This window comes from Mus caroli, chromosome 1 (genome assembly GCF_900094665.2).
Source record: "Mus caroli chromosome 1, CAROLI_EIJ_v1.1, whole genome shotgun sequence".
Classification (NCBI taxonomy): domain Eukaryota; kingdom Metazoa; phylum Chordata; class Mammalia; order Rodentia; family Muridae; genus Mus; species Mus caroli.
In genome coordinates this window covers 117,631,632-117,659,294 of record NC_034570.1, presented here as the reverse complement: position 1 = coordinate 117,659,294, position 27,663 = coordinate 117,631,632, and the positions used below count along the sequence as shown (strand labels likewise).

Sequence of the window (27,663 nt, the reverse complement as noted above, 5' to 3'; positions counted from 1 at the left end):
TGTCTGTCTGTCTGTCTGTCTGTCTCTGTTTATTTCTGTCTCCTTGTCTCCCTCTCCCTCTCCTTCTTCCCCATCCTCACCGCCCCCCCCGCTCTCCCCCTCCCCCCTTATCATTAGTGTGAACAGTGTGCAAGTATGTTTGACATAGTGTCTCTCAACCACATGATAAAACACAATAAACATTTAATTTGGGAAAACTTGAAATTCAGAAACAGAATAAATAGAGCTGCATAAACAGGACAGTTTCTATGACAAAAGTCGGTTTGGCTAATGTCAGTCACTTGCATAACACTAGTTCAATGACAGCCATGGGTGATATGGACTGAAAACTTGACAGGGTCTAGAACCATCTAGGACAGGGGGGTCTCAACCTTCCCAATGCTTTGACCCTTTCATACAGTTCCTCATGCTGTGGTGACCCCAACCATAACATTATTTTCATTGTTACTTTGTAACTGTAACCTTGCTGATGTTGTGAATCATAATGTAAATATCTATTTTCTGATGGTCTTAGGCAACCCTTGTGAAAGGGTCATTTAACCCCCAAAAGCCCACTCCCCACAGGCTGAGAACCACTGCTCTCGGAGACAAGTGCATGTCTCTGAGAGAGTTTTGAAGCTGAGCTCATTAAAGTGACAAGACATACCCTAAATGTGAGTGACACCAGCCTGTGGGGTGTGGCCCTAATGTGAATAAAAAGGTAAATTCAACATTCACCTCTCTGCTACCTGATTGTACACCTAACACAAGCAGTTGCCTCATATCCCTACTGCCTGGATTTCTCCACATGATGGACTGTGCTCTCAAATTGAGAGCTCAAATAAATCCTTCCTTAAGTGGCATTTGTCATACTTTGTCACATCAGTGAGAAAAATAAATGATATAATGATCAGAACTAAGACATCAGCATAGATGATGCTATAAGGGAACAACTAGTAAGTACTAGTGGGACTAGGTTTCTCACGGTGTCAGCATTGGTGCATCCACAGGAAAGGAACTGGGCTTCTCATGCAGGGCCTCCACGCTCTCCTGATTTTTTTCCATTCAAGGAACCCATGTTGCCTTTCCTTGTCACGTCTCCTTCCTCTTGTCTGACCTCTAACAACTCTCCCTCCTCCCCTTGTCCTTACTGGTGGTCTTGAAGCTCTGAAGAAGTCATCAGGCTACTGTACACCACCCCATCCTCAGGTTGGCTTTGTCTCCTGCCCAATCATCACGGGAATGATGTTTTGCACTTTCGACAAGAATACTCAGGAGGAAAAGTTCCCTTCTGTTCTCCTATCAAAGGGAGTGTGCCTTTGGGTTAATAAAAGGTTAATATGTCCTATTATTGGTCATGTTAACTTGGATTGCTTAATTCAAAGTACAGGCTGCTGGGGTTTCTGCCTTGTAAGGCTTATGGGTTTCTACCTGCAATTAATAAATAATTGGAGGGAAGTATTTTTCTTTAGATTTATGTCTATGTGTGTCTGTGTGTGCATGTGCACCTGCATGTAGGTGCCCTTAGAGGCCAGAAGAAGGCATCAGATCCCCTAGAGGAAGAACTATAGAGGTTGTGTGCTAACTATGCTCTGCTCCTCTGCAAGGATGGCAAGTGAAAGTTCCCTTGTCCACCTAGCCGTATCTCTAGCTCCAACTCTGTCGGCCACTCTTCCCTCAGTTAACTATAGGGCATGGCTACTGGGTTGACAAACACTTCAATGTACCACTGAATGTACGCTGCATGCTGATTTCATGTATATTTCAAATTGTGGCTTTAATAAACTATATTATTCATGGAAATAGCTGAGGGAAAACTTTAGTCCAACTTTGTTGGCCTCTTAACCAAATCCACATGCTTGTGATGAGTTGGCAGTTTTCTCAGGATTAATGTGGAACATTTCTTTTTTTTTTTTTTTTCTCAACTCCCTTTTGAAGATGAAGGAGTAGAGGCTAGGAAGGGTGCACTGAACCTTCCCAACCCCAACCCCAACACTTGCTGAGAGAATCTCATGAAAGACCCAGATCTTCTGGCTCCTAGTGTAATATCTGTGCCTCTAAACAGCGTTACGAATTCTTTCTAGGTTATTTTCACTGATAAAAGCTGTTAAAAGGCTGGACATGTGATTCACTATAAAAGAGCACTTACTGTGCAGGCTTGAGGACCCAGATTCTAGCACTCACATACAAACGCTGTGCCTTGCTAGGCACCTCTAACCAGCGCAAGGCATAGACAGGGGGATTACTCATCCCCAGCTGAGCTGAAAGGCACAAGGACAAGGTTCTGTGAGAAGCCCTGTCTCAAGAAAATAAGATGTAAAGTAGCAGAGCAGAGCATACTATGTCCTCCTGTGTCCCTTCTACATGTGTATGATTATGAATACACATCTTACACAGATGCACACACACACACACCCATTCACCTTCCCAGAAACAGCAAGTGGATGGATGACCCTTGTGACAGGTCATGATATAATGTCTCACAGAAAGAGAACTGATACAACCAACATAATCTGGAAAGGTTTATTCTGGCTCACAGTTAAAGGTATACCCAGTTCATCATGACAGGGGAAGGAGTGGTGGCAGGAGTGGGAGGCAGCTGGTCACACAGCATCCACAGTCAGGAAGCGGAGGCAAAGTGGATGCTGGTGCTCAGCCCACTTTCTCCCTTCTATTCAGTCCAGGATCTAAGTCTACAGGATGAAGCTGCCCACTGTATCTTCCCACCTTAATTAGCCTAATCTGGACAATCTTTCATTATCATGCCCAGAGGCTTGTCTCATAATCTCCATCCTAGATCTTGTCAAGTTGAAAATATTAACTATCATAGTGACATAATAATTGAACTTCTAGATTATCTCTTGAGTAGCATAGATTCATTTGAAAATTATGTCCCCTGGAAGAAAAGAAACCATTAATTCTCTTCTGCCCATTGTCAAGAATTGTATTTTTTAAAAGATTCAGAAAACAAAAAAATTCATTTAAAAAATCATATCTGATAAATTCTATTTTTAAGCTCAAGAGAAGGAGATAGTTACCACATCAAGTTTCATGATGTACTTTAGTAGAGTCCCTTACTTCTTGGAAGAGAACACCTGAGCTGAGCACTCTGGATTTAGCATGGTTAAATGAGGATATTTGCTGTGGGGGTTGGCTTCATTGTGGGCGCATGCAGGGAACCTGGATTTTATCCCTAACTCCACAGAGACGGGCAGGGTGGTGAAAGCCTGCAATCCCAGATCTCAGGAGATAGAGGCAGGAAAATTGGGAGTTCAAGTGTATCCCTTGCCTGCATAGCTAGTTTGGAGCTGACATAGTGTATATACATGAGAGTGCCTCAAAATACGAGGATGTTTCAGGAAGCAAAGCATGCTGAGGCTGATTTACAGCATTCATGATGAAATTGCGTGGTTTCTGGTTTATAATGTGGGAGCTAAAAGAAGAACCATGACAGGAGGTCAAACACTCCTCAGGTGCACTGACCTATAACTTCCAGTTGGGGAACCACACAGGTTTTTCCCATAGAACTGTGGCTTTAAATAGAACATTGTGGTAATGTGTGAGCTTATGCTCATCCTGCACACACTGGGAACAGCCTGCCAGGGTCTGCTCTAATGTTGTCTGACTTTTCCTTCTCAGCCTGTATCCCGGTCCTCCTTCTCCTGTGGATTCTGAGACAACAGCAGGGTTTGAATTTGGTCTGAAGAGCAGGCTCTCTGCTGAAGTGGTTCAGTGGGAAAGCATTTTAAAAAAATACACCCAGAAGATTGTACCATCCTGTAAAACTAGCCAAGGTTTTTGACAGAATAGCCCTTGAGTAGATACATGCGGACCCTAGGGAGACCCTTTTTTGATATTTATCCTAAAAGCAAATGCCTCAAAGTGTTGGTGGTGCCTCTCACAAAGCTGTAGAAGAAAGGCTTGGTGGAAGCAATATGTTTGAAAGGTGAACAGACTTGGACGGGCTAAAATAGACATCTGTAGGCCACACTTTCCAGGCCAAATTTCATTCTATCTAGCATGGATTGTTTGTGTATATCTACTGAAATCACATCCACTCTTTCTGCTATGGACGGGGTCTGGTTCCTCCTTTAAATATCACAATCTTGGCCTTGAGCATCGTGATATTTGGAAAGGAGGCCTCCACAAAGTGTGTACTATAGAAATCATGAAAATGGCACACTGGTCCAATGGGATTAGTGCCCTATGGAAGAGATATGCACAGAGGAAAGATTCCATGAGAGCACAAAGAGAGTGTGGCTTGTTTAAGCACAGAAAAGAAAGCCTTTGAGAGGAGGTAATTCCCCAGAATCTTGATCTGGAACTTCTAGCCTCTGAAACTGGTGTACACATTTCTGCTGTATAAGCCACAGACTGTGGTGCTGTGAGATGAGAATCCAAGCAAATGAATGCCTCTGTTTGTGCTAACAAACTTCTTGCAAGACGCAAAGCCCAGCCATTCACAAATTGTGTATGGCTGGCAACTTCTGTGATACAGTAAAAGAATTGGATAGCTGTGATGAATTTTTATTACCTATGCCTTCTAAGGAAAGTGTGCACACTCCTGAAATAGACAGATTAGACATGAATAATCCAGTGAAATATTAAGGGGGCAAGGAGAAGAAAACACCTATTTATGTTTTATTTCTATGACTGGAATTAAAATGCCCTGACAAAAAGCAACTTAGGGAGACAGGGTTTATTTTAGCACACAGTTCCATGGTACACTCCATTACTGTAGGGACATCACAGTGACTTGAGCTTCAGACAGCTGGTCACACCACATCCATAGGCAAGAGCTGAGAGGACCGAATGCATGCATCCACCCTTGCTTGCTTGCTCACTTGCTCACTTGCTTGTGCTCAGCTCTATTTTTCTCTAATATCACACAGTTCAGGAAACCCCTAAAGAAAGATGCCTCCCACAGACATGCCACAGGGCAGTCAAATATAGATAATCCTCCATTAAGATTATCTTCCCTGGTGATTTTGGGGCGTGTCACATTCATGATTGAAGGTAGCCATCACTTCCTTTTAGTGGGTAATGGTCAAAAGCGCATTGACCCAGTCACCTGCAGGAGTAGTCTGTTCTCACCTGGCCACCTGCGTGTTGAGATTTAACGGTGCAGAATAAACAAGCCTACTCCACAGTTGAAGTCTCTGAAGGGCATGTTGGGGAGCCTGTCTTCCAACAGACCTATAGGAAATGGCAGTAAGAACAACAGGGCAGAAATAAAATCGGGGTGATGGAGAAGACAGCCTGAAAATAGACAGAGGAAGAAGAAGAAACTGTCTGGCCTTTGCACTCCAAGGCTGGGGTTCCCTGAGTGTCAGGCAGATGTACCCCAATCCCTACCACGGGGTCCAGCCAGGTTGTGAGCATAATGAGTTGTTGGAAAGGCTTCTCTTTGGAAGAATTAAAATTTACATTTATAATCTGTGCATGCTGTCTTCCTTCTCAAAGTGGTGATTTGGAAATTTAGAGCACCTGTAAGGGAGCAGCCTGGGTGGTTCTGGGAATGTGCAGATTTAAAGAATAGCAGGTGATTCCACACTGCTGTCTGTAAACCACCATCCTCAATGCTTGCTTCTCCCAAGGTGAAGTCCTACCATTGATCGTACCTAGGGAGTAGGTGCACCTTCTGGCAAGTCCCTTAGAGGGGTGTCCAACCCACAGCTCAGAGAATCAGATGGATGGGCACACAGACATTTACTTTACATGGCATTGCAATGAGATAGAGGTTGTTGTCATCTTCAAAATTCACACTAGAGAACTGTGCAGTCAAGTTATCACACACATAACTATATCACCTATATCTATCATCTCTCTATATTCTATAACTATATATCTCTATCTCTGTATCTATAGATAGATAGATAGAGGAAGAAGGGAAAGAAGGAAGAAAGTAAGGAAGAAAAGGAAGGAAGAATGGAAGGAAGGAAGGAAGGAAGGAAATACCATATGGTTTTTCAATTTTGTCCTGGATTGCATCCTTGCTTTCTGGGGCTATCTGAGACCCATAGGTTGTATTGGACCCACTAGCAAGCCTGGTGAGGTATTTTTGAAGAAAGAAGGCCTAGGGCAGAGCGATAGTACCCATTCCTGATCAGTAGCCTAACGAGGTTTGTTGCCTATCTGCTTCTAGCCTGGTCAACTTGCAGCAGGCTTCAATACCAGAATGTCAGGCTACAATCCACAGTCCATCTCAGAGTAATGTGGAATCCCAGAGTTGAGACCACTTTCAGGCTGGCTTGCTTCCAGTCAAGCTGTTGTAGACGTTTGTTATTCTGTCCACTAAAGCTATGGTGACCCAGCTGTGCTAGAAGCTGGCAAAAAGAGCTGAACTCCAACAAAGAGAAAACACCATCTTTCTTCTTGCACCCGTGTAATCAATAATTCAACCTTGTAAAGCAAGCTTGATGCCTGGGAGAAGGCTTGCTGCAAAGGAGACAGAGGCCATACAGCATCCACCTCCGCTTCTACAACTTCCTTCTTTCTCCTGTCTTCTGTACCATCCCTGGCTTTGCCTTTAGTCTCCCTCCATCTGAATGTATAATTTATGCACATGCCAAGAGGTGGGCCAGTACAATCTAGGAGGAGCTGAGAGAGAGTTATTGAAAATAGGAGAAAGAAGAGATCATTTTAAATGCCAGGTGGATCTGTTAATGATTATGGAAGTCACTGCTTCCTCTGTGACATGTGCTATGGGGTGTAGAAGTTGTTATTACTGGTGTGTATTGAAGGCATGAACAGAGCATGCCCTGTAGAAAGATGTTGATAGCAATAATTAAATCTGTAACAGCAAATACCCTCTTTGTGCTCATCACTGCTGTGTGTGTGTATGTGCGCGCGCACATGTGCATATGTACATGTGTGCATGTGTTTAAGTGTGCATATATATGGATGATAAAAGACAGATTTGGTATTATTCCTAAGGTAATATCTATTGTTTGTTTGTTTGATTGATTGATTGTTTTGCGTCATGGTCTCTCACTGGCTTGAAACTCACTAAGAAAGTTAGACTGGCTGACCAGGGAGCTACCTCCCTGCCTCCAGGGATCCCCCTTTCTGTTTCCCCAGTCCTGGAACTACAGTACAGGCCTGTGCTGCCAATGTCCTCAAACTTGCAAGGCAAGCCCTTTACTGACAAGGCTATTTCTCTATTCACGCCATCACTGTAGGAGCTAGAGTTATAGGTGGTTATGAGTTGCCTGGGTTTCATTCCCCAGGAAGAATAGTAAGGTCTCTTAACCACTGAGCTGTCCTGCGAGCCCTTTCTCTTTGCCGCAATATTCTAACTTTTCATCATAACTCTTGGGGGCATTGTTTTCCACGGTTTGATTCTCTGTGCCCAGGAATCAAGTGTCATTGCTGTAGTGGAATGAATTCCCTGAGAAATAATGTCAGTATTTGGCTACTCTCTCCTTCACTCTGCTGCCATGCCCCACCATGCACAGCTTAATAAGTTGGAATAATAGGAGTGACTTCCTTGGAGAGATCTGCTTACAGCAATTGTAAATCCAGCATGCATAGCCACCTAACTAAATGCAAGAGTCCCCAGAAGAATGGAAGGATGGCCCCTCTCCAAAGCCTTAAAGAGGATTAAATGCATGCCATCTTGGTTGATTTGGCAATAACAGGTGGTATGTTCAACAAAGCTTCTGGTCTGCAAATGCAACCTGTGAGAAGCTACCAGAAAGTCACAGGACCCATCTCTGTGTTTCTGTGAGGTGGAGTACTGGAGCAGCTCCGAGCTGGAGGCAGCTCATCTGTGGTTGATAGACAACTCTTTGTCAGCCATCCCAGCCTTCCAGCACTGGCTAAGTCTGAATCTCACTCTCCAAGATTAGGGCTTCATGGCTCTGCCTGTGTGGGCCATGGCCTGGAGATATGTCTTAGCTGGAACCTCAGTTGCTGAGACCGCATAGGCCTAAAGAGGAAGTTCTGATAGCACTTTACAGAAAAGCAGTCCCTCTAGTGGGACCACTGCACCCACGTCTAGCCTTTCTTCCTCCCTTTGTTCACTCATTCATTTATCCATGTGTGTGTGTGTATCTGTAAGCCTGTATATGCTTGTATGTGTGTGCATATACATGTGTGTTTGTGTGTGTATGCAGAAATATGTGTGTGCATGCATATGTGTGTATCTGTAAGCCTGTATATGCTTGTATGTGTGTGCATATACATGTGTGTTTGTGTGTGTATGCAGAAATATGTGTGTGCATGCATATGTGTGTATCTGTAAGCCTGTATGTGGTTGTATGTGTGTGCATGTACATGTGTGTGTGTATGTTTGTGTGTGTGTGTGTGTGCATTCATATGTATAAGAGTAGGCTATACTAGACAGCCAATGACCCCCTGGAATCCTCATGTCTCTGCCTCCTAAGTACTAGAATTACAAATGTGTGCCAGATACCATGCCTGGCTTTTTAAGGTGGGTTCTGATAGCAGAACTCAGATCTTCATATTGACATGACAAGTACTTTGCTTGCTGATCTGTTTCCTAGGCCCTCATCTATCCATTTGACAAATACTTTTGAAGCAATGGGTGCTCTGCTGTAATTATTGGGTCTTCCATTCTGTCAGTAGGTTTGTTGGTAAAACATGCATTATTAGGAAAATGTTATGCAATGGAGAGACAAAAAGCACCTCTCAGCTTCCCAATCTTTCAGAGTTGTTTGTCTGCTGGTCTTGCCTGTTACTTTCTTTTCCCCAATGGGTAATGGGTGACTGGGCCTCTCAGCCATCTGTACATGTTGAAAAGAGCCCACCTATGTTAGGCTGTGGCTCAGACTTTATCCACAATGCTGCTAAAGGTCACACCAAACCGTTCTGCCCTTCATCAAACCCAAATGTTTGTCACTCAGCTACCCAGTGTCACTGCTGCATGCAGCGAGGCTCCGGCTGCAGAGAAGTGACTCGTGGGATTCATATTTCTCAATTCTGTTCATTTATAACTTACAGATGCAATCTATCAGTGAATATATTCCTTCTGTAAAGCACTCATGTATCAAAACCAGGGTTGGAGAGATAGCTTGGCCAGTAAATCACCTGCAGTAGAAGCCTGAGGACCTTAAGGCAGATCCTCAGTATTCTGTAGTCTCAGCTCCGGGAAGGCAGGGATTGAATGCTCCCGGGAGCTCACTGACCAGCCAGGTTTGGCAAATTGGTAAGCTACAGGCTTAGTGAGAAACCATATCTCAAAAAATAAGGTGGATAGTGAAAGTAGAATCCAATATGCACTTCTGGCCTCCATACATGTGTGCACACATCCACACACATGCACATACATAAACAAACCATGTATCATAGAATAATCAAAAGTGTTAATGAATAGTTATTGGTCATCTTTCTCTGATTTTGCTTAGGCATACAAATTCTCACAAGCAGGTTAGTACACACATCTGTCTAAAGCACGTATTGTGTTGTTTTGTGTTTTTCTTACATAAACGGTACACTGAAATGTCATTCTGCAACTTATTTTCCCCTCTCATTGAGAACATTCCAGATCAGCAAAAGGCACTGTGATTTCCTTTCAAGAGCCGTTTAACATCCTGTAGTATAAGTGCATCTTTTTCCTATTATGTCTATAAAGATGCTTTTGCTTTCTAGTATACATGTTCAGTAGAACTGTTGAAGCTGCATGTTTTAAGTTATTATAAAGCTGGGCTTTAGCTTATGGGATGGATAAAGGTGTGCTTAGCATGCACAAATCCATGGGTCCCATTTCTAATAACACAATACAATATGTACATTTACTATAAATCCTTCCAGGGGCTGGAGAGATGGGTCAGTGGTTAAGAATGGATTCTTCTCTTGAAGGGGGCCCAAGTTCAACTCCCAGCACCCATGTAGGGGCATCATAACTGCCTATAACTCCAGATCTAGGGGATTTGATGGTCTCCAGGGTACCTGCACTCATGTGCACATACCCACATATACACACACACATATATATACAATTAAAAACAACATTTTGAAAAGTAGACAGATCCCTTAGTATTTGTGCAGATTTATGCTTCCATCAGACATCCATGAAAGAGCTTTCCCTGGTTTTATTCTCTGCCTTTCCCCCCTCAGGCTCATACTTGAGCTTAAGGGGACTGGACTAAAGGGAAAAAAAAGCCACAAATCTCCTACCTTGTGGCACCATACCTTGGGCTTTGGGACATCTCCTACTTGTGGCTGCCTTTCTCTCTCTCTCTCTCTCTCTCTCTCTCTCTCTCTCTCTCTCTCTCTCTCTCNCTCNCTCCCTCCCTCCCTCCCTCCCTCCCTCCCTCTCTCTCAGAACAAACATCCTTATTTCTAGGAGCCTCTAACAGACACAGCTAGAATGAACATGGTCGATGTAAGACTGAAAAAGAGAAGCTATTTGATTTTTACAACAAATTGCTCATTGGGGGTGTTATTTTCAAAGGTAATTTCAGAATGGTACTTCATTCTCTCGCTTTTGATTTCAAATGGTTACCAAAAGAAGTTTGTTTTGTTTTTTACAGCTGTGACTGTGCAGCATCTCTCGTCAGCAGCAGCTAATATTGCCTCTTTGCTGTATATTCTTCCACAGAGATGTTATGCTTGTAAAATGAGGTGTATTTATATGTAAGCTATGCTCCCTCCACACACACAAATATGCACCTGTGAGCATGGTAGGCAGGATAACAGAGTGGGTAAATGTACAGTTTGGAAATCAAGCTTCCTGGGTTCAAATCCCAGTTCTAGCACGTGTCACCTATGTGCCCTGTGGGAAATTACTTCATTGATGCCTGTGTCCATTTCCACATCCGAGAAAATTGGGTTGGGGTTGTTACAATGATTAAATGAGCTACTATTTGTAAAGTGCTTTAAACACATCTGGAACATAGGATGCGCTTGTTGGGCTTTTGTGTCACCTCCACACAAACTAGAGTCACCTGAAAAGGAGGAATCTCGAGTAAGAAAATACTCCCATCAGATTGGCCTGTAGACATATTGTCCTCCATTTTCTTGATGAGTGATTAATGTGGAAAGGTTCAACCCACTGTGGATGCCGCCCCTAAGCAAATGGTCCTAGGTCCTATGAAGAGCCAAGCTGATCAAACCACAGAAAGGAAGCCAGTAAGCAGCACTCCTTGATGGCCTCAGCTTCAGTTCCTGCCTCCAAGTTCCTGTCTTGAATTCCTGCCTTGGCTTCCTTCAGTAATGGATTGTGATCTGAATACATAAGCCAAATAATCCCTTTCCTCCCCCAAGGTGCTTTGGGTTAGGGTTTTATAACAGCAACAGAAATCAAACCAGGACACGGAAAGAAGCCTAAGTTCCTTCATTAAATCTTAAAAAGGAGACAAAAAATAGAGGGGGTGGGGCAAAGAAGGAACTGTCTGATTATATTGCATTTTGTAATACAAAAGATCTCAGCCCTTTCCCCACTTGATAGCTGGGAGAAATCTCACTGTGTAAATAAGACGCGGGCTGCTTACCAGCTTCCTGGAGGCAGATGGAAAAATTGGCCACCCTTGCTACTACAACCACCCCTTGATGAATAACCTCAGGTATGGGCAGTTTGCGTTTCAGCAGGTGTCAGATAGGTTCATCAAAATGGAATCGTGGGGTCAAGGAGAATGTGCACCTGTGGTGTTGATAGCTGCTGTCACCTTGTATTCACGGCATTCACACCTGACTACCCTCTGAACCCGTGGTGTGAGGAGGATCTGTTTGCAGAGCCCAGAAAATTGGTGCTAATAAGCCTCCTGAACTTTGTCCAAGTGCTAAGCAGGACTTGTACTTCCCCAAGGTTTTAATTTGCACATGTCTTTATGGTGGCGAGGATGAGAATCACGGCTCATGTGCCCAGGCCTTCTTGTCTTGTCTATAAACTGTCATCCACCGTGTCCATTTTTATACAGAGAACTACTTATCTATTTCTTAATAACTGCCAGGACCATTTTATACATTAAGGAAACTTATTCTTTGTAATTATTTCTGGTGTTTGCACGTTTGTTCATGTGTGTGTGTGTGTGTGTGTGTGTGTGTGTGTAGTATTTACTTGTATTCATATGTATTTACATGTGTGAATGCAGGTACATATATGTGTATACATGTGTGGGGGTGAGAGGACCATGTCGGGTGTGTTTCTCAATGGCTCTCTACCCTATTTTTACTTTTTTTTTTCTCTGTCTTTTAGACAGGGTTTCTCATTGAACATGGAGGTCATTGACTAGACTAGACCATATGGCTGTTGAGCTCCAGAAGTCTGTCTCTCTCCACTCAGCCCCCCCCCCCCAGTGCTGGGATTGAGCTGTGTTCTGCTGTAGCATCTGGCTTTCATGTGGGTGTGAAGAGCTAAGCCCAGTCCTCCTCCTTGTATCACAACCATGTTTCCCACTCCCCAGCTCTGCTTTGTGACTTTAATGATATTTAAAAATTAGATTTATTTTTTTAATATTTTTTAAGTTTATATTTAATGACATCTCACTTCCTTTCTTCATGGCCTCCCCTAAACCCCCCCCCCTTTTTCTCTTTCGATTTCATGGCCTCTTTGACGCTAATTGTTATTGCATGCATATAAGCATATGTACACACACACAACCAAACACACACACACACATTGCTAGTTGTAACCTGACAGCCCCTATAGATCTCCTCAGATGTATACTTTCAGGTCTGATCCTGTCACTGGACAACCGATTTGTGTGGTCTCCTGGGGGTGCTCACCTTTCCTGCTCCCAGCTCTCCTCAGTTGACAATAGTTCTTTGGTAGGGTTGGGCTTCTCTCCTCCAGTTTGATGCGGGTGTCATCCTTGTTCAGCTCATATTTGGGCAGTCATGTTGGTCAGACTTTATGGGTGTGGCTCTTGATATTACTAGGAGAGACAATCTCACAGCAAATTCTCCAATCCTCTGGTTCTTACAATCCTTTTGCCTTATGTGTCGGGGTGTGTTGTAGATGTATCCATGGGGACTGGGCTCCACAAGTCTGCATTTTGATTGATTGTGCTTTAATGCAGAAGTCTTTAAATAAGTTCCTTAATGAGTGGTGAAGACTACACTTCCTGTGGGTATAAGGACAAATGCTTATAGACTGCTATTAGGGATTATGTTTGTTTGGGGCTGAATCTGGGGCTGGAGATTCCCCTCCAATAACCGTGACTTCCCTAGCACTCAGTAGCTGGTTAGGTTTTTAGTACCAGTCATAAACTTTCTCTTGTTGAGTGGAATAAGATTAGAGAGCCATCAGTTACCACGAAGGCATGTGTGCCACCACTGCGCCCTTTGGGTCATGCCATGCTGATCATTGATATGGTTCATGGGGATCACAGCTAGGTAGGATTGAAGGTTGCCTCAATTCTTTAGACGTTTACAATTTTTTTTGAGACACATATAACACATATGCTCAGTGTTTTAAAAGAATTTTAATTAAAATATTACTACATTTTCCCCTCCCATTCCTCCCTCAAATCCTTCCCATATTTTTTTCCATATAACCCCTCCCTTCCCCAACCTAGTCTCCCTTTCAAATTTTTGGCCTTTTTTCTTTGATTATTATTGACACACACACACACACAAACACAAAAATATATTTAGTATTGCATCTTCAAAGCTCATCACATGGTATAGGATAACCATTGATGGATTCATCCCTGAAGATTAATTCTTCTTCTCTTAGCAGTCATTACTGCCTCACAGTTCTTTGTGTTTGGGTGGAGCCCTGTGAAACTTTCCTTTCCCACATTAGCCTATTGCCGTTGTTCAGGTCTTGTTTGGGCAGTCATGCAATATCACAGCAGGAGGTTCCCTGCCTTTTCTTGGAGATAGAATCTCCCAGTAGATTAGGAAATCTCTGGTCCTCTACCTCTTACAATCTTTCCTAGAGAAACATCCTCTACTCAAGCTGGGTACCCCATGATCAATTGTTCTCTCTATTCTGACCAGTGTGGTTTTCTGAGTGGTCTCTATCTGCTGCAAAGAGCAGCTTCTTTGCTGAAGGATGAGAGCTACATTCACCTGTGATTCTATGAATACATATTGAGAATGCATTAGGAGTTAATGCTGTCACAGAAAAGCGGCAGAATTATGTTGCCTCTAAGATCCACAGCCTCACTAGCTAGTGCTGGGTAGTTGTTGGTTACTGCCAAGTATGAATGCCACTTTGGCATTTAAGAACATCATGCCTTGCCAGTTGCTGTGGTTCACAGAGTTTGCAGCTGAGTACAACTATCGGTTGCTTTTCTCCCTAGGGAGTTTGCATAGTGCCATCTTCTACAACGGTGGTTCACAACATGTGGGTCATAACCCCTTTGGGGACTCAACAATCCTTTCACAGGGGTCGCCTAAGACCATCTGCATATCAGATATTTATATTATGATTTATAACAGTAGCAAAATTACAGTTACGAAGTAACAGCAAAAATCATTTCATGGTTAGAGTCACTACAATATGAGGAAGTGTGTTCATTAGGAAGGCCGAGATCCACTGTTCTACCTCAAGCTAGTCCTTAGAGAAGAGACTTTCAGGTTAACTCCTGCTATAATCTTCTGAGTCTGAAGTATGTGGTGTCTTCAGTTACAAGGGCTCACCTTCAACCTCTCAGAGGCAACCAAGGGCAACAGTAATAGCCTAGACTGTTTCAGAAGCCTCTTAGATTCCCTTGAGCAACAATTCAAAAGGAGGTTCCTAATCCCTGGTGCTTTTTGTTAGATGCTCTATGGCTCTTGCCGGAAGGATAGTCAGCCTAAGAGACATAACTTCATTTACAGGGTGTGTGTGTGTGTGTGTGTGTGTGTGTGCGTGTGCACGTGCATGTGTGAGTGCATGTGTGCATTGTACATGTGAAACACACAAAGGTCATTTGCCAGTTCAATTCCAGTGAGCTTTATTCCTTTAAGCAGCTGGACTGCTAAATGACAATTTTTTTAAAATTCAAGTTCTGAAATATAGTGTATAAAAGTTAGTATTCTAACAGGTAGAATGGATGGAAACTTGAAAGAATTCCTGTGAAGTGGCATCATGCCTTCTATGTATGAGCATCTACACACTCTCCTTGTATTTCCAGAGCAATATACCTTCCAGGATGGCCGATCAGTGCTAGAAAATCAATCGTTACAAGCATGCAGTTATGGGAAGAAAAAAAAGCATGAAATTGCATGTTTTAAAGAAAACTGAAAGCACTTCTTTACCTCCCTTTGAGTGTTTCTGGCATTTTGAAGCTTTACTCTTTCTACACGCCCAAACTGGCAATTCTTCTGGAGGAGTGCGAACCTAAACCACACTTGCCCAGACACCTGCAGCCAATTACTGGGTAAAGGTCCCTGGCTGCTGGTGGGATATGTTATCTCTCAGCTGCAAAAAAAGCAGTCTGCAGGCTTGAGACCATTGCTTCTGCCTCCAGTGTCAGTATTTTACCTTATCCATCCCAAATCAAAGCCATTTGTTGATATAAAATGGTCACACACACCAAAGCTCATTGGATCAACTCTTTTAAACTCTTCCATGTGTATGCTCAGGTGTATATTGAATTAGTTATTATGTTCACTGCAATGGCCGGATACTTGACACAAAAATCTGAAAGGTTTATTTTGGCGCACATGCAGGACTGTCCAGGCTTTTGACATTATGATATGACATTACCATCCACAAATGTGTTGGGCCACATCCACAGCTGTGCTGTGACACTAGGTTGGTACAGCTTAAATTTAAGAAGGATACAGTCCATCACGGGGCAGATAGCAAGAGTACAATGCATCTGTAGTCAAGAAGCAGAATTCACACAAGAATAGGACCAGGCTATCAAACATCATGGCTGATCTCCAGTGATCCACTTCCTCCAGCCTTCTCTAAATGCTCTAGGACCTTTCCAAGCAGTGCCGCTACCCAGAGACCAAATGCTGATCACATGAGCCTATGGAGGGTATTTCTCACTCAAGCTACAGCTGTCACTGTGAAAGGTTCTATAGCAGATGACAGGAGAGAGTCTGATGATGGGACCTGTGCAAGTTACTAAGCCTCAGTAACTAGCTCCCAGGCTCTCGATCTGTACAATAAAGATCATGTGACCCTTCACCCTAGTACTTTCAAGCCACGCTAGTCAGCTTGTCATCACTCTGTGCTTAAAATGCACAAAATTCTTAAATTAATCAATGTCGGGGGAAGAAAGACTTGTTTGGGTTAACAGTTTTGAAAGGGCTGTGGAGATCTCTCAGTCAGCAAAGTGCAAGCATGTGAGCCCGAGTTTGATTCCCAGAACACATGCTTTAAACAAATCCGTATATGGTGGCGCATGCTTATGATTTCAGGGACTTTAGGCTCCCTGGCCACTCAGTGCAGTCTAATCGGAAGAGTGAGAGACCTTACCTCAAAAATCCAGATGGGTGGTTCCCGAGGGCATCTGAGGTTGTGTGTTGTGTGCACATGTGAAGCTAGGGGTCAATATCAGATGTCTGTCTCAACTACTTCTCCATATTAGTCTCTCTCTGAACCTGCATTGTTAGGCCAGCTGGACACTAAGCTCCAGGGATCCCTTCTGCCTTCTCAGGTAGAGTGTGGGAGGAGCTAGGCTTGGGTTAGCACACCTGGGGTTTTCTCTTAGAGTTCTGGGATCTTAACTAAGGTTTTCCTGCTTGCATGGCAAGCTCTTTGCCCACTGAATCATTTCCCAGTCCCTTGGGAAACATTCTGTTACCACAGCACCTGTCATCAAGAACCAGCTCTTTGATTCAACTTGTCCTGGGGTCAAAACTTCTTCCGGAGAACCAGGCTTTCCCAGAGAACAGGGCTTTTCCAGAGAACAGATTGTCCTGAGCATGCTGTTGGTGCCTGCTAGTGCCTCTCTATTTGCCCTTTAAACTTAGTCTACCCCTAAAAGCGAAGTCCCTACAATAGACAGTGGGATTGTTCCCTTTGGGATTTGCTCTTTGGATTTAATGAATTCCTGGTTGGTAGCCATCTCTCTATGGCCACTTATCAGGTGATAATGAAAATAATATCTGGATATGTGGTCTGTGCTGCTAGCATGAGATGGTTTAAACAATAACGAAGGAAAGAAAAACCTTGTTGTCTAGTATAAATTAGGAGCTGATTTTAAAATAGACATTGTTGCTGGAGACATGGCTGCATCGGTAATGTGTTTGCCATTGTAACCATGAGGGCCTGACTTTGATCCTTAGAACCCATATTAAAAAGCTGAGTGTAGGGGCAGGAGAGATGGTTACAAGGATGCAGAGGACTTGAGTTTAGCTCCCAACACCTCCTTAAGACAGCTCACAACTGCTTGTAACTCCAATGCCAAATGAATCAAATTCCCTCTTCTGGAATCTGAGGATACTGCACTCACATATACACATACATTGCATACATGAACACATGCATTGCACACACAGAGGGGTGGGGGGAGACTTTGATTTTAATAGCTCTTTATTCATGGACATCAGCAACTAAAATCTCTGTTGGAACAACATTCACCATAAGTTCTGTGTGTTTGGTGACCTCCATGCCCACCCAAAAGATCTCCCAGACTCTAATAAGTCTGAGAATTCTTACCGCTTGAACCATCTCCCAGATCAGGAGATAAGAACCCTTTCTGTGGGAGGAGTCAAGGAAAGGCTATGCACTCAGATTTGGGCACAGAGAGATGGCTGGACTACAGATCCCATATGCTAACCCCACTTCTCTGGGCCTGTGTTATAGGGATCATGTACCGGAAGTCGTGTGCATCGTCAGCAGCCTGTCTCATTGCTTCAGCTGGGTACCAGTCCTTCTGTTCCCCTGGGAAACTGAACTCCGTGTGTATCAGCTGCTGCAACACCCCTCTTTGCAATGGGCCGAGGCCCAAGAAGAGAGGCAGCTCTGCCTCGGCCATCAGGCCAGGGCTTCTCACCACTCTCCTGTTCTTCAACTTAGCCCTCTGCTTGGCACACTGCTGAAGCTAAAGGAGATGCCAACCCCTGCTGCCTCACCTGGCTGGCCCTTCGTCTCTCACCTTCCCGAGTCTCTTCTGGGTGTCCTTTTATTCTGGGTAGACAAGGGAGTCTTTTTGTTCCCTCCTTTCAAGTAACGCAAGATTGCCATGCACAAATACTTTTGTAAGCTCTGAACCAATTCACTCTGAATTTCTGTGTGTAGTTGAAGAAAAAGCATGGAGCAGAAAGTCCAGACCCTCCCATCCCAATCTGGTTAACCACCGCCAAGGCTAGCCTGGAAGAACCAGCCCTTAGAAGTCATTGAGATATGCATCTGCCTTTCCCAAAGCCTTCCATTCTGTCCCAATAGGAGTCACAGTCTATTCAGAGACTGCTGCTGCGTGAAGGTAACTTTGCTTTTGCGGGAGGGGAGAGCCAGTTTCGGCTCAAGGCTTCTGAACTTGCCATTCATACTTCCTGCTCCTGTAAACTATTTTCTGTGGTGGACCCAGCTGGTTTGGTCTCTGAGCCAGTTTGTGGTGACTCAGGACTCAAGGGCTGGGGCTTAACCTCTCCAGGCTTGGCCTCAGTCTGAAAAGTGCTTAAGAAAACCTTGTTAGTTCTCCTGGAGGAAGAGTTACTGCGCCGGGAGGCTAGAAAGATGAGGGGGCTGCGGGCTGAGCTGGTGCTGTCCTTGGTGGAGATGAAGCGGGCACGCTGGCGTTTCTCTTGGTTGGCATGCTGCAGAGTTAGCCGGCAGCAGAGCACCTGCCAGAACACCTTCCGGAACTGCTGAGAGGACACGTTGTAGAGGAGAGGGTTGACCACGGAGCTGAGGTAGAAGAAGGTGTCGGAGAAGGGCAGGAGGATCATGTATGCCCTGAAGTACGGTCTGGTCCAGTCATGCTTGGGTTTTGCTGCAGCCATGATCCGTCGGATCTGATTGGGCATCCAACACACGGCCAATGTCACCACAATCAGTCCTGGCAGGCAAGAACAGGAGAGAAAAGGAGACGGGGAGAGAAACAGCATGAGAACAAAAATAAATAAATAAAAACCCATAAAAAATTCAGCCCCTTGGTTCTGTTGCTTACTGGCCGAGAAACGGTACCAATCTTTCAGCTCTGTGCTTGTCGGTTTCTTTTTGCCACTGGCAAAGGAGAATTTAATGCTGCTTCAAGCTCAGGGGACTTGGCTATGTTAAAAAGCGTTAAATGCTTTCGACAGTGTATTTATACTTGTGGATGCCTGTTAATTTTCAAAATGTTTTCATTGTTGCTCGTGTATCCAGAAAATATCTCACGTTGGCCATAAACTTGGTTTTGTCTTTTTGTTTCTAGATGGGCCCATAAGCTATAGCCATAGTATAGGGAAACAGTAGCTGTTTTTATAAACAACGACTGAACTACGTGAGAAGACGCAGTGATATCGTGAAGTCAAATGGAAGTTGTTTCATTTTGCCTAAGCAAATACATTTTGTGATGCTGATTTTGCATCCGGTTTCAGAAGAAGTAAAATCAGGGACAGGTAGTCATGGAGAAGACGTATTACTAAGCCCTGCCCCTGTGCGTGAGGCACTGGCTATCCAGACATCCAGATGAATGCCCATTACATTCTGGCTTACATAAACACGGCTACTTCTAAAGTATGACAAACTGAAATCACAGTACAGTGTGTGCGCGTGTGTGCATATGTGTGTGTGTGTGTGTGTGTGTGTGTGTGAGTCTGTGTAGAAAGTAGACGATATATAAATGTATGTCCCAAAAGGTATACAACCTCCATCCATATCAGCATCTCTGCTTCCTTTCAAACACTTTGGAAGCCCCTTCCACCTTAACTTAGGAAAACAAATTGTCCCCAAACACCAAAATCTCGAAAACTCATGCCATGTACAGACAGGGGCACACCCTCTGCTTTTGTAGCACTGAGCTGCAGTGTGACTGGCCAGGAATGATCAGGCCCCGCAGAAACAGTGCTGCTCAGCCCACAGTGAGAATGGGGCATTAGCTGACTGGACACTCATTTGCGTGCCCGGAGCTTACATTCTGGCTCCCACTATCACAGCGAATGCTATAGTCTGACAAGCACCTAAAATTCACAAGACTATGACTCTTTATTGATAAAGCAAAGAAACAGGCCTGGGGAACCTTTAGGACTTATTTCCTCCTTTTTATGAGAAGTGGAGCATCATAGCAAATGTTCCCATGAGAGGGGCTGATGTTATCTTAAAGCAAGAATTTGATAGCATTGAGGAGATAGCTCAGCACTTAAGATGGAAGTTGTGTTCCCAGCCACATCAGGTGGCTCACAATGGCTGTCACTCCAGGTGCTGGGGTGGGGGATCTCTCAGCACCTGCACTTACATGCATATCCCTCCCCACACATACATAATAAGCATATATATATATATATATATATATATATATATATATATATATATATATAGTTGAGTAATTAAGGACCCAGGGCAAGCAGACATGCCCATGAGCCCAAGGTTAGCCCAAGTATCCCTTGACAGTACATAACTCAGCTGTCCCCAAAGACAGACCCTCTGAACAAAACCCATCTGTCAGAGGGAGGGCCTGGGAAGCTCTAGTCCTCTGAACTTCCAAGGATTCTTTCTGTCAAACCTCAGCCAGGGCTTTGAAATTCACACCAATCTGCTTATTTCTTCCCTTTGAATTTGCTTCCCTGAGAACAGTCAGTAAATCTAAGAATAAAATAGGCAAAGTAACATATTGATCCGATAAAAAAAAAGGCTAAATAAATAAATAAAACTACTATCTCAAGTCAGGAGCAGATTCCAAATCACCTTGTTACTACTGATGGATTAAAAAGTAACAACAACAACAACCAACAACAACAACAAAAAAAAAGTGCTCACTGTTCTGATTTAAAAAAAAATCACCTGTCCAGGAAACTGGTACTCTGAGGGGCTTCCAGCTCCCCACCCCAATTTTTTCTGAAGTTTCTACAGCTCTGAGCGACCAGTATTGATTGCGAAGGGAACAGATGCCTGCGTACATGGGGAAGCTGCACGTTTTCACAAAGCTTCCCAGGCTGCTTTTGTTCCCTCATCACTGAATTCTGCAGAACAAGTTCAACCATTATCCAAGGATGTGTTTGTTAGAATATGGGGACTGAGCACACAGATTTCTGTGTGTGCCATGTGACAGACACTGTGGGACGTTGCTCTTTTGAGAATCTAGAAAGCTGACTAGATGCTCTCTGTACCTCCCATGGGCTGAACAAGACATAGCTTTGAAAGCCCACCAGCAAAGGTAGTGAGAGAAGGCAGGTTGGGAAGGAGGAGGGTGGAGGAGGAAAGATTTTGGGGGAGGAACATTAGGGTGGAGGAGAGAGATTTGGGGGAGAGATGCTGAGGAGAAGTAGCATCACAGATCTCCTTTCGCATTGCACTGTCTCATCTCCTGCTTATACAGACTTCCCTTAGCTTCCTGCATGGGCTTGCTCAGCTTCAATCATCCTGAACTGGTCACTCCATTGAAAGGAGACTTTAGTTTTAAAGAAAAGGGAATGGGATAAAAGAAAGAAGAAGAGAAAAAGGAAGGGAAGAAACCCAGGGTCTGAGTGGAAGAAAGAGATGGGGAAGACTGTGAACTGGAGCTTGCTCTGTAGTTTCAGCCAGGGTAAAACCCTGACTGTAAGATTGAAATTGAATAACAAACGGGAGACCATTTGAATGAGTAGCAGCAAACAGGGAACAAGATGAGAACTCCGCAATGATAAGCAGATCACAAAGCTCTCTAACTATAGAAAGAGACAGGTTGGGGGGGGGGGCGCTGGAGAGATGGCTCAGTGGTTAAGAGCATTGACTGCTCTTCCCGAGGTCCTGAGTTCAAATCCCAGCAACCACATGGTGGCTCACAACCATCTGTAACAAGACCTGATTCCCTCTTCTGGTGTCTGAAGAGACAGGTTGGATGTGGAGGACAGACTTGGAAGAGAGACAGAGTCTGAATAGAAATGGACAGTTGTAACTATACCACACAAGCAGGTCTACAGACAGAATCAGGGACAAGAAGTGGGAAGGGACCTAGCTTCCTCTGCTCCAGGTTCTGTGCTGAGCCCTCACTTCCCATGTGGGTCTCTCTTCTTCTGACAACCCAGAGAGGTCAAAACAATCAGTCTCTTCACGGAACAAATGAGAAAGCTGCCTATCTCCCAAACATGTGATACGGGCTCCGTCTTCCTCTCAAGGTACAATGCTTTCTGTTGGTCCCGTTTTCAGATTGATAAAGAAACAGGCAAGATGGCTACAGAGATGGCTCAGTTTTCACAGTGCTTGCTTCTTAAGAGTTCAGATATCTGGTACCCATATGAGCACTGGGTGGACATGATGAACCTAACAGTAATACCAGTCTTGGAGTGTGGATACTACAGGTTTTTGGAGCAACAAGGTTAGTAAGACTGGACAGATTGGTGGGCTCTGAGGTTGACTGAGAGCCCCTGTCAGTGAATCTGGAGGAGGAGTTAACAAGGACGGTACTCAACATGAACTTTTGGGCCTCCACATGTGAACTCGTATGCCCACATACAGGTACCGACATGGGCATGCAGACATACATGCATATATGACACATAGAGACGGATGTGAAAATTGGGAAAACAAAACAAAACAAACAAACAAAAAAAAGTTTGACAGGCAAGAAAATAGTAATTTATCACAACCCATGCATAATGTGACTCTATGCACTGAAAGAACAGAAGCCATATATTTAATTTAAAATTTTCAGTCACATTAAAAATGAAAAAAAGAACACTCAGTGATAACAATTTTATAATGCTACCTAAGTCTGTACACATACAGCTGGATTTCTTATGAAAGTGAAATACAGAGTCATCATACAAATTATTGGTGAGCTAATTTTTCTTCTCCTACCCCCATACTAAATCTTCTACTGTCCCTTTCCCAAACATATAGACCAACTACTCCAAGGAACTGCCCAAGTAGCCTGTATTTGCAACACTCTCAAGCACTCATGGACAAGGATTGGATTTCAATGGTTTCAACTGTTTTGCTAGCCTCTCCCTAGAAACCCTCTGTAAAAGTGATGGTTAGAATAGTCCAAGTCTACCTTATTCTGAAAGTACAAAACCGTCTTTTGCCTGTCTCATCATAAACTGTGTCTGTCTGCATCGCACAAATCACACCAACTGCCTGGCAGAGCTGGTGACATAGCCCTTCCCCCTACCTCAAATGGAGGTGAGAAAATGGCTGCCATTAGGTCTGTGTTTCGAAAGATAATCTTGTTCTAGGAAAATGGAATGCTGGGCCTAAGGCGCCACCAATGGCAGTCTGAGGCATGTGCCCACGGGCATTGTGAGAACAGAGGTAGCCTTTCTAGAACAGGAAGCCAACCAGACCCTTTGTGCAAAATTTATCATTTCACAATGACAGGCAATTGCTCGTTGTTACATTTGAAAAAAAATTGTCCTTTTCTACGATACACTGTTGAGGATAAATACCATACTACATCCAGAGTTAACTCTCTATTCTGGCTGTTTGAAATTGTTTCAACTCCACTCTCAGCAACCCTTTAGCTAACACAATGCTTTAAAGTCTTATTCATGGCTTAATGGAGTGCATTAAAGATTTGACTAAATTTATGTTTGGCTGCAATCAATTTAGACTTGTGTATTGCATTTGGGGGGAAAAATCTATAACGCTTTGGTCTGTGTGGTGTAGCATGGAGCCCGCATTTAAATGGTGGTGGGTGGGTGTGAACTTGTATGAAGACCAAGACAACTGAGCCCTCTCACGTAGAGCAGGTAAACTGTCTTAACTGGATTATTGATAGCTCGGTATTATGCCCCAGACAGCCTTGCAGTCTGGGTTTTGAAATGCCTTCATATCTTATCTGCTTCTCCACATAAAGCCTTCTGCCTTTGCTCCTCCATCACCACAGTAAAGTGACAAGAGCCATTAGACAATGACTCACACACATCCTTGGCAGAATAATGTTTAGAAAGCAAATCCAGGGTTGGCGAAATGGCTCCCTGGGAAAGGTGCTTGCTGCACCAGTGTGAGGACCCCAGGTCTCTCCCTAGAACCCACGTAAAGTTAGACACCATAAGGCGTGTCTATACTCTCAGTGCTCCTACAGCAAGACAGGAGGTGGAGACAAGAGAACCCCTCGGCACTTCCTGGGATAGCTAGCCTGGTTTACACAGCAGCAAACAAGAGACCCCAACTCAAAAACCAAAGTGAAAGGCAAGGATCAAGACACCCAAGGCTGTCCTCCGACCTCCACATGCAATGCACTTCTCCACACTTGTACAACCACAATGGCAGACGTGAACATTGCCCTAGTTTGGATTCTGTATGCTATGATGAACACAATCAAAAGCAACCTGTTGAGGAAGGAGGCTATTTTATCTTACAGAATCCATCATCAAAGGAAGCCAAGGCAGGGAACTTAAAGCAGAAACCACTGAGCAATGCTGTTTACAGATTTGCTCCCAGACATATGTTCAGCTATCTTTCTTACCTAATCGAAGTCCTGTTAATCCAAAAGATGGGAGGAGAAAGACCACGGATCTAAATCATCAAGGCCAAATTATCTAAAGAAAGCAATTAATTAAAGCAAACTTTTTTATTCATGTGCACAAACTGCCACCCCCACCCCGAGAAAGGCAGGGTTCGTTCAAAAGGTCAGCATTGGATGTGAGAAAAACAAGATATTTATAGCTCGGTGTTTCCAAATGGGGAGATTTGACAGATAAAATAGGTGGGGTTATAGAAGCAGAACATAAGCATAACAAATTAGTCATAATCACCTCCTGAAATAAAATATGATTGCAAAGTAGTCGTAACAAGGTAGTCACAGTAACATTTTGAAACAAAGGTAGTTGTTAACAATGTTTTGAAACAAGGATATGACTGCCATTTCCCGGAACAGGCACTACAGATATATTTGTAGTTAAAGTTACAGGTGGGACATAACTCAATCCTTGAGAAACATCCCGTTAATCATAAACAGAAATGAACTTAGTTTGTCTCTACTACAAGATGGTTTTCAAGCCTAAGATGGAGGTTAGGCATGCTTCATCAGTCCATCTGCCTTGGGATGGTATCACATACAGTGGGCTGGTCCCGACTACTTCAGTTAGCAACCAATTAAATGTACACCAGACATGCCAACAGGCCAATCTGGTGGAGGCGATCCTTCAGTTGAAGGTCTCTTTTCCCAGGTGTCTCTAAGTGTGTGTCAAATGGACAGCTGAATCTATAATGACAATCATGCATACAATGAGAGAGAGAGAGAGAGAGAGAGAGATTAGAATAGTCCTACCACCAGTCCAGGAACTGTACCACCCACAATAGGCTTCAGTTGATCACTAATTAAGAAAATGCTTTACATCCTGATCTTATGGAAGCATTTTTTCAATTGAGGGTCCTTCCTCTCTGATAAATCTAACTTGTATCAAATTAATATAAAACCATCTAATACAATATTATCTACATAAGGCTATTATATTTCAACTGGAATAAAAAAATTTAATAAAATGCAAAAATCTGTTTCTTTGGGAGGTGTAAGCAAGAGAATCAGGAGGAGTTCAAAGTCGTCCTCAACTATGTTGGGAGTTGGAAACTAGCTTGATCTAAATGAGATTCCCATCTCAAAAAAGCAGTTTCTCAGATGCAAAACCATATTCTGTATTCAATAGCCACTGGTAGTCAGTGGTTACTATCTTGGACAGTTCAGTCAGAAACTCAGTGTTTCCATTGAGGAAGCAAGAGCTACTGGAAAGAGCTGTATTGGAGAGGTATATAGCTATTAAACTAAATACCTTAAATGTGCAAATAGCAATATAAAATCAAATGGGTGTATTCTGTAATATCAGTGTATAACATTAAAATATGCTCAGAAAATTATATAGTATTAAATAACATACACTATGCAAATATGTAGGTTGAATAAAAAGATACACATTAACCTAAACTAATGACTTTATGGAACTGAAGCAGTCTATAGGAACAGAAAAAAGTAATCTACCCACGCAAATATTTTTTGCTGGATGAAAATTTAGACAAGCCAGTGCATACTCTCATTTGATACCTAAAGTTATCAGGACTCCAAGGTGTCAAGGAACATGTCCAAAGTCACATTAATCCTCATTAGATCTGATCTTCCAGCTAAAATTCTCAGATTTCAAACAATATTTCAAAATTTACAAATTGTGAATGCTTGGGAAATGTAGGAATTCAGATCATGGCATATTCTATTCCTGCATCCTAGGAACCCTCCATGTTCAGAAGTACTTCTTCTCTGACTATCACCTTTATTGGATCACTTTGTACAAATGTAATATTACTATTATGACAGAAATTATCACAAAACTGTTCTTAATTATTGCTCTATGCAAGCAAATCTTTCAGCAGAAACTGTTGTCTCCCAAAGGAAAATGCTTGCAAATCACAGCTATTTGGACTATTTGTCAATTGATTGAACACATTTTTTCCTTCTGATAAAGACTAAATATCAATAAAAGTGACTATTAAAAAAAAAAAAAAAAAAAAAAAAAAAAAAAAGAATTGTCCTAAAAACATAAGCAATGTAAGTGTTCAGCTCCATATTCTTGGTGTGGTGGCATGCATTTGTAATGCCAGCATTGAGGAGATGGTGTTATTTCCATAGCATTGGGGGCATCTGGCTTGGTTTAGTTTTCACAGATGCATTTGATTATGCAGCTCTGGACTTGTGGTATTGACTTATCTAGGACTGTATTCTCCTCTCTCCCTTCTGACCTTTAAGATGAAGGTCATTATTGAGTATATTTCTGCAGCCATCCCAGAGTCTGAGAACATAACATCCCCTGTCACAAATGAAGTAACTGAACCAAGAGGCTTGCTGAACATCTCCAAGGCCCAGAGCACAGGACTCCCTGTCTCATGCCTGAGGCATCCTACCTTTGACTGCCAATGGAGGCTTTTGTGCTATTGTAGTTTGTGGATTCAGGCTCAAGTGCTGACCTATCATCATGGGATGTAGTGAGAGAGACATCTACACCACTGACCATCTTCCATGTTAAAACTCACTCTCCCTCAGAGAAGCCCTCAACAGAATCCCGAGTGGCATGATTCCCATCCAAAGGAACATGAAACTCTAGCATGAGACAACCAAGAGTGTTCAGACCACTATGTGATGTTGGAACATGGGGTGACCTGACCCACAATGACTCTATCTATGTGAACATGCATCCATCTGTCATTTATTACCCACCTGTTCACGTGTCCGTTAATTTATCCATTCATCATTAGCCTATTTATCATCTGTCATTTATCTATGTATAGATGTATCTATTATCTTCCTGCTGTTGTTCAAGATAGGGTTTCTCTGTGTATCAGCCCTGGATGTCCTGGAACTGACTCTAAAAGACAGGCTAGTCTCAAACTCAAAGAGATCCACCTGCCTCTGCCTCCCAAGTGCTGTGATAAAATGCATGTGCCACCGTCATCCAGAGTATCTACTATCTATATAACCATCATCTATTATCTATCATCATTTGTCTATCTTCCAGCCAGTTAGTCATCTATCATCTATCAATCTACTTGTCTCCCCATCCATTTTCTATCACTGATCTATCTGTCTATCTGTCTATCTATCTATCTATCTATCTATCTATCTATCTATCATCTATCTATCTATCATCTATCTATCTACCATCAATTTATTATCTATCTACCTATTTGTCTCTATCATCTATCACCTATCTATCTATCTATCTATCTATCTATCTATCTATCTATCATCTATCTATCTATCATCTATCTATCTACCATCAATT

The 27,663-nt window shown here is 43.1% G+C and overlaps 2 protein-coding genes across 3 annotated transcripts in view; one reads left to right on the top strand and one right to left on the bottom strand.

Moving 5' to 3' along the window:
* The window catches only part of Lypd1 (LY6/PLAUR domain containing 1), a 40,633-nt gene extending 21,468 nt beyond the window's left edge, over positions 1–19,165 (top strand). For both annotated transcript variants that reach the window (XM_021172196.2, XM_021172204.2), the window contains one exon: positions 17,639–19,165. In XM_021172196.2, the coding sequence (XP_021027855.1) occupies positions 17,639–17,874 (236 nt within the window). In that variant the 3' untranslated portion in view covers positions 17,875–19,165. The remainder of the gene's footprint in view (positions 1–17,638) is intronic.
* The window catches only part of Gpr39 (G protein-coupled receptor 39), a 203,356-nt gene continuing 193,040 nt past the window's right edge, over positions 17,348–27,663 (bottom strand). Inside the window, exon 2 of the mRNA XM_021172183.1 lies at positions 17,348–18,833. Within this exon, the coding sequence (XP_021027842.1) occupies positions 18,319–18,833 (515 nt within the window). The 3' untranslated portion in view covers positions 17,348–18,318. The remainder of the gene's footprint in view (positions 18,834–27,663) is intronic.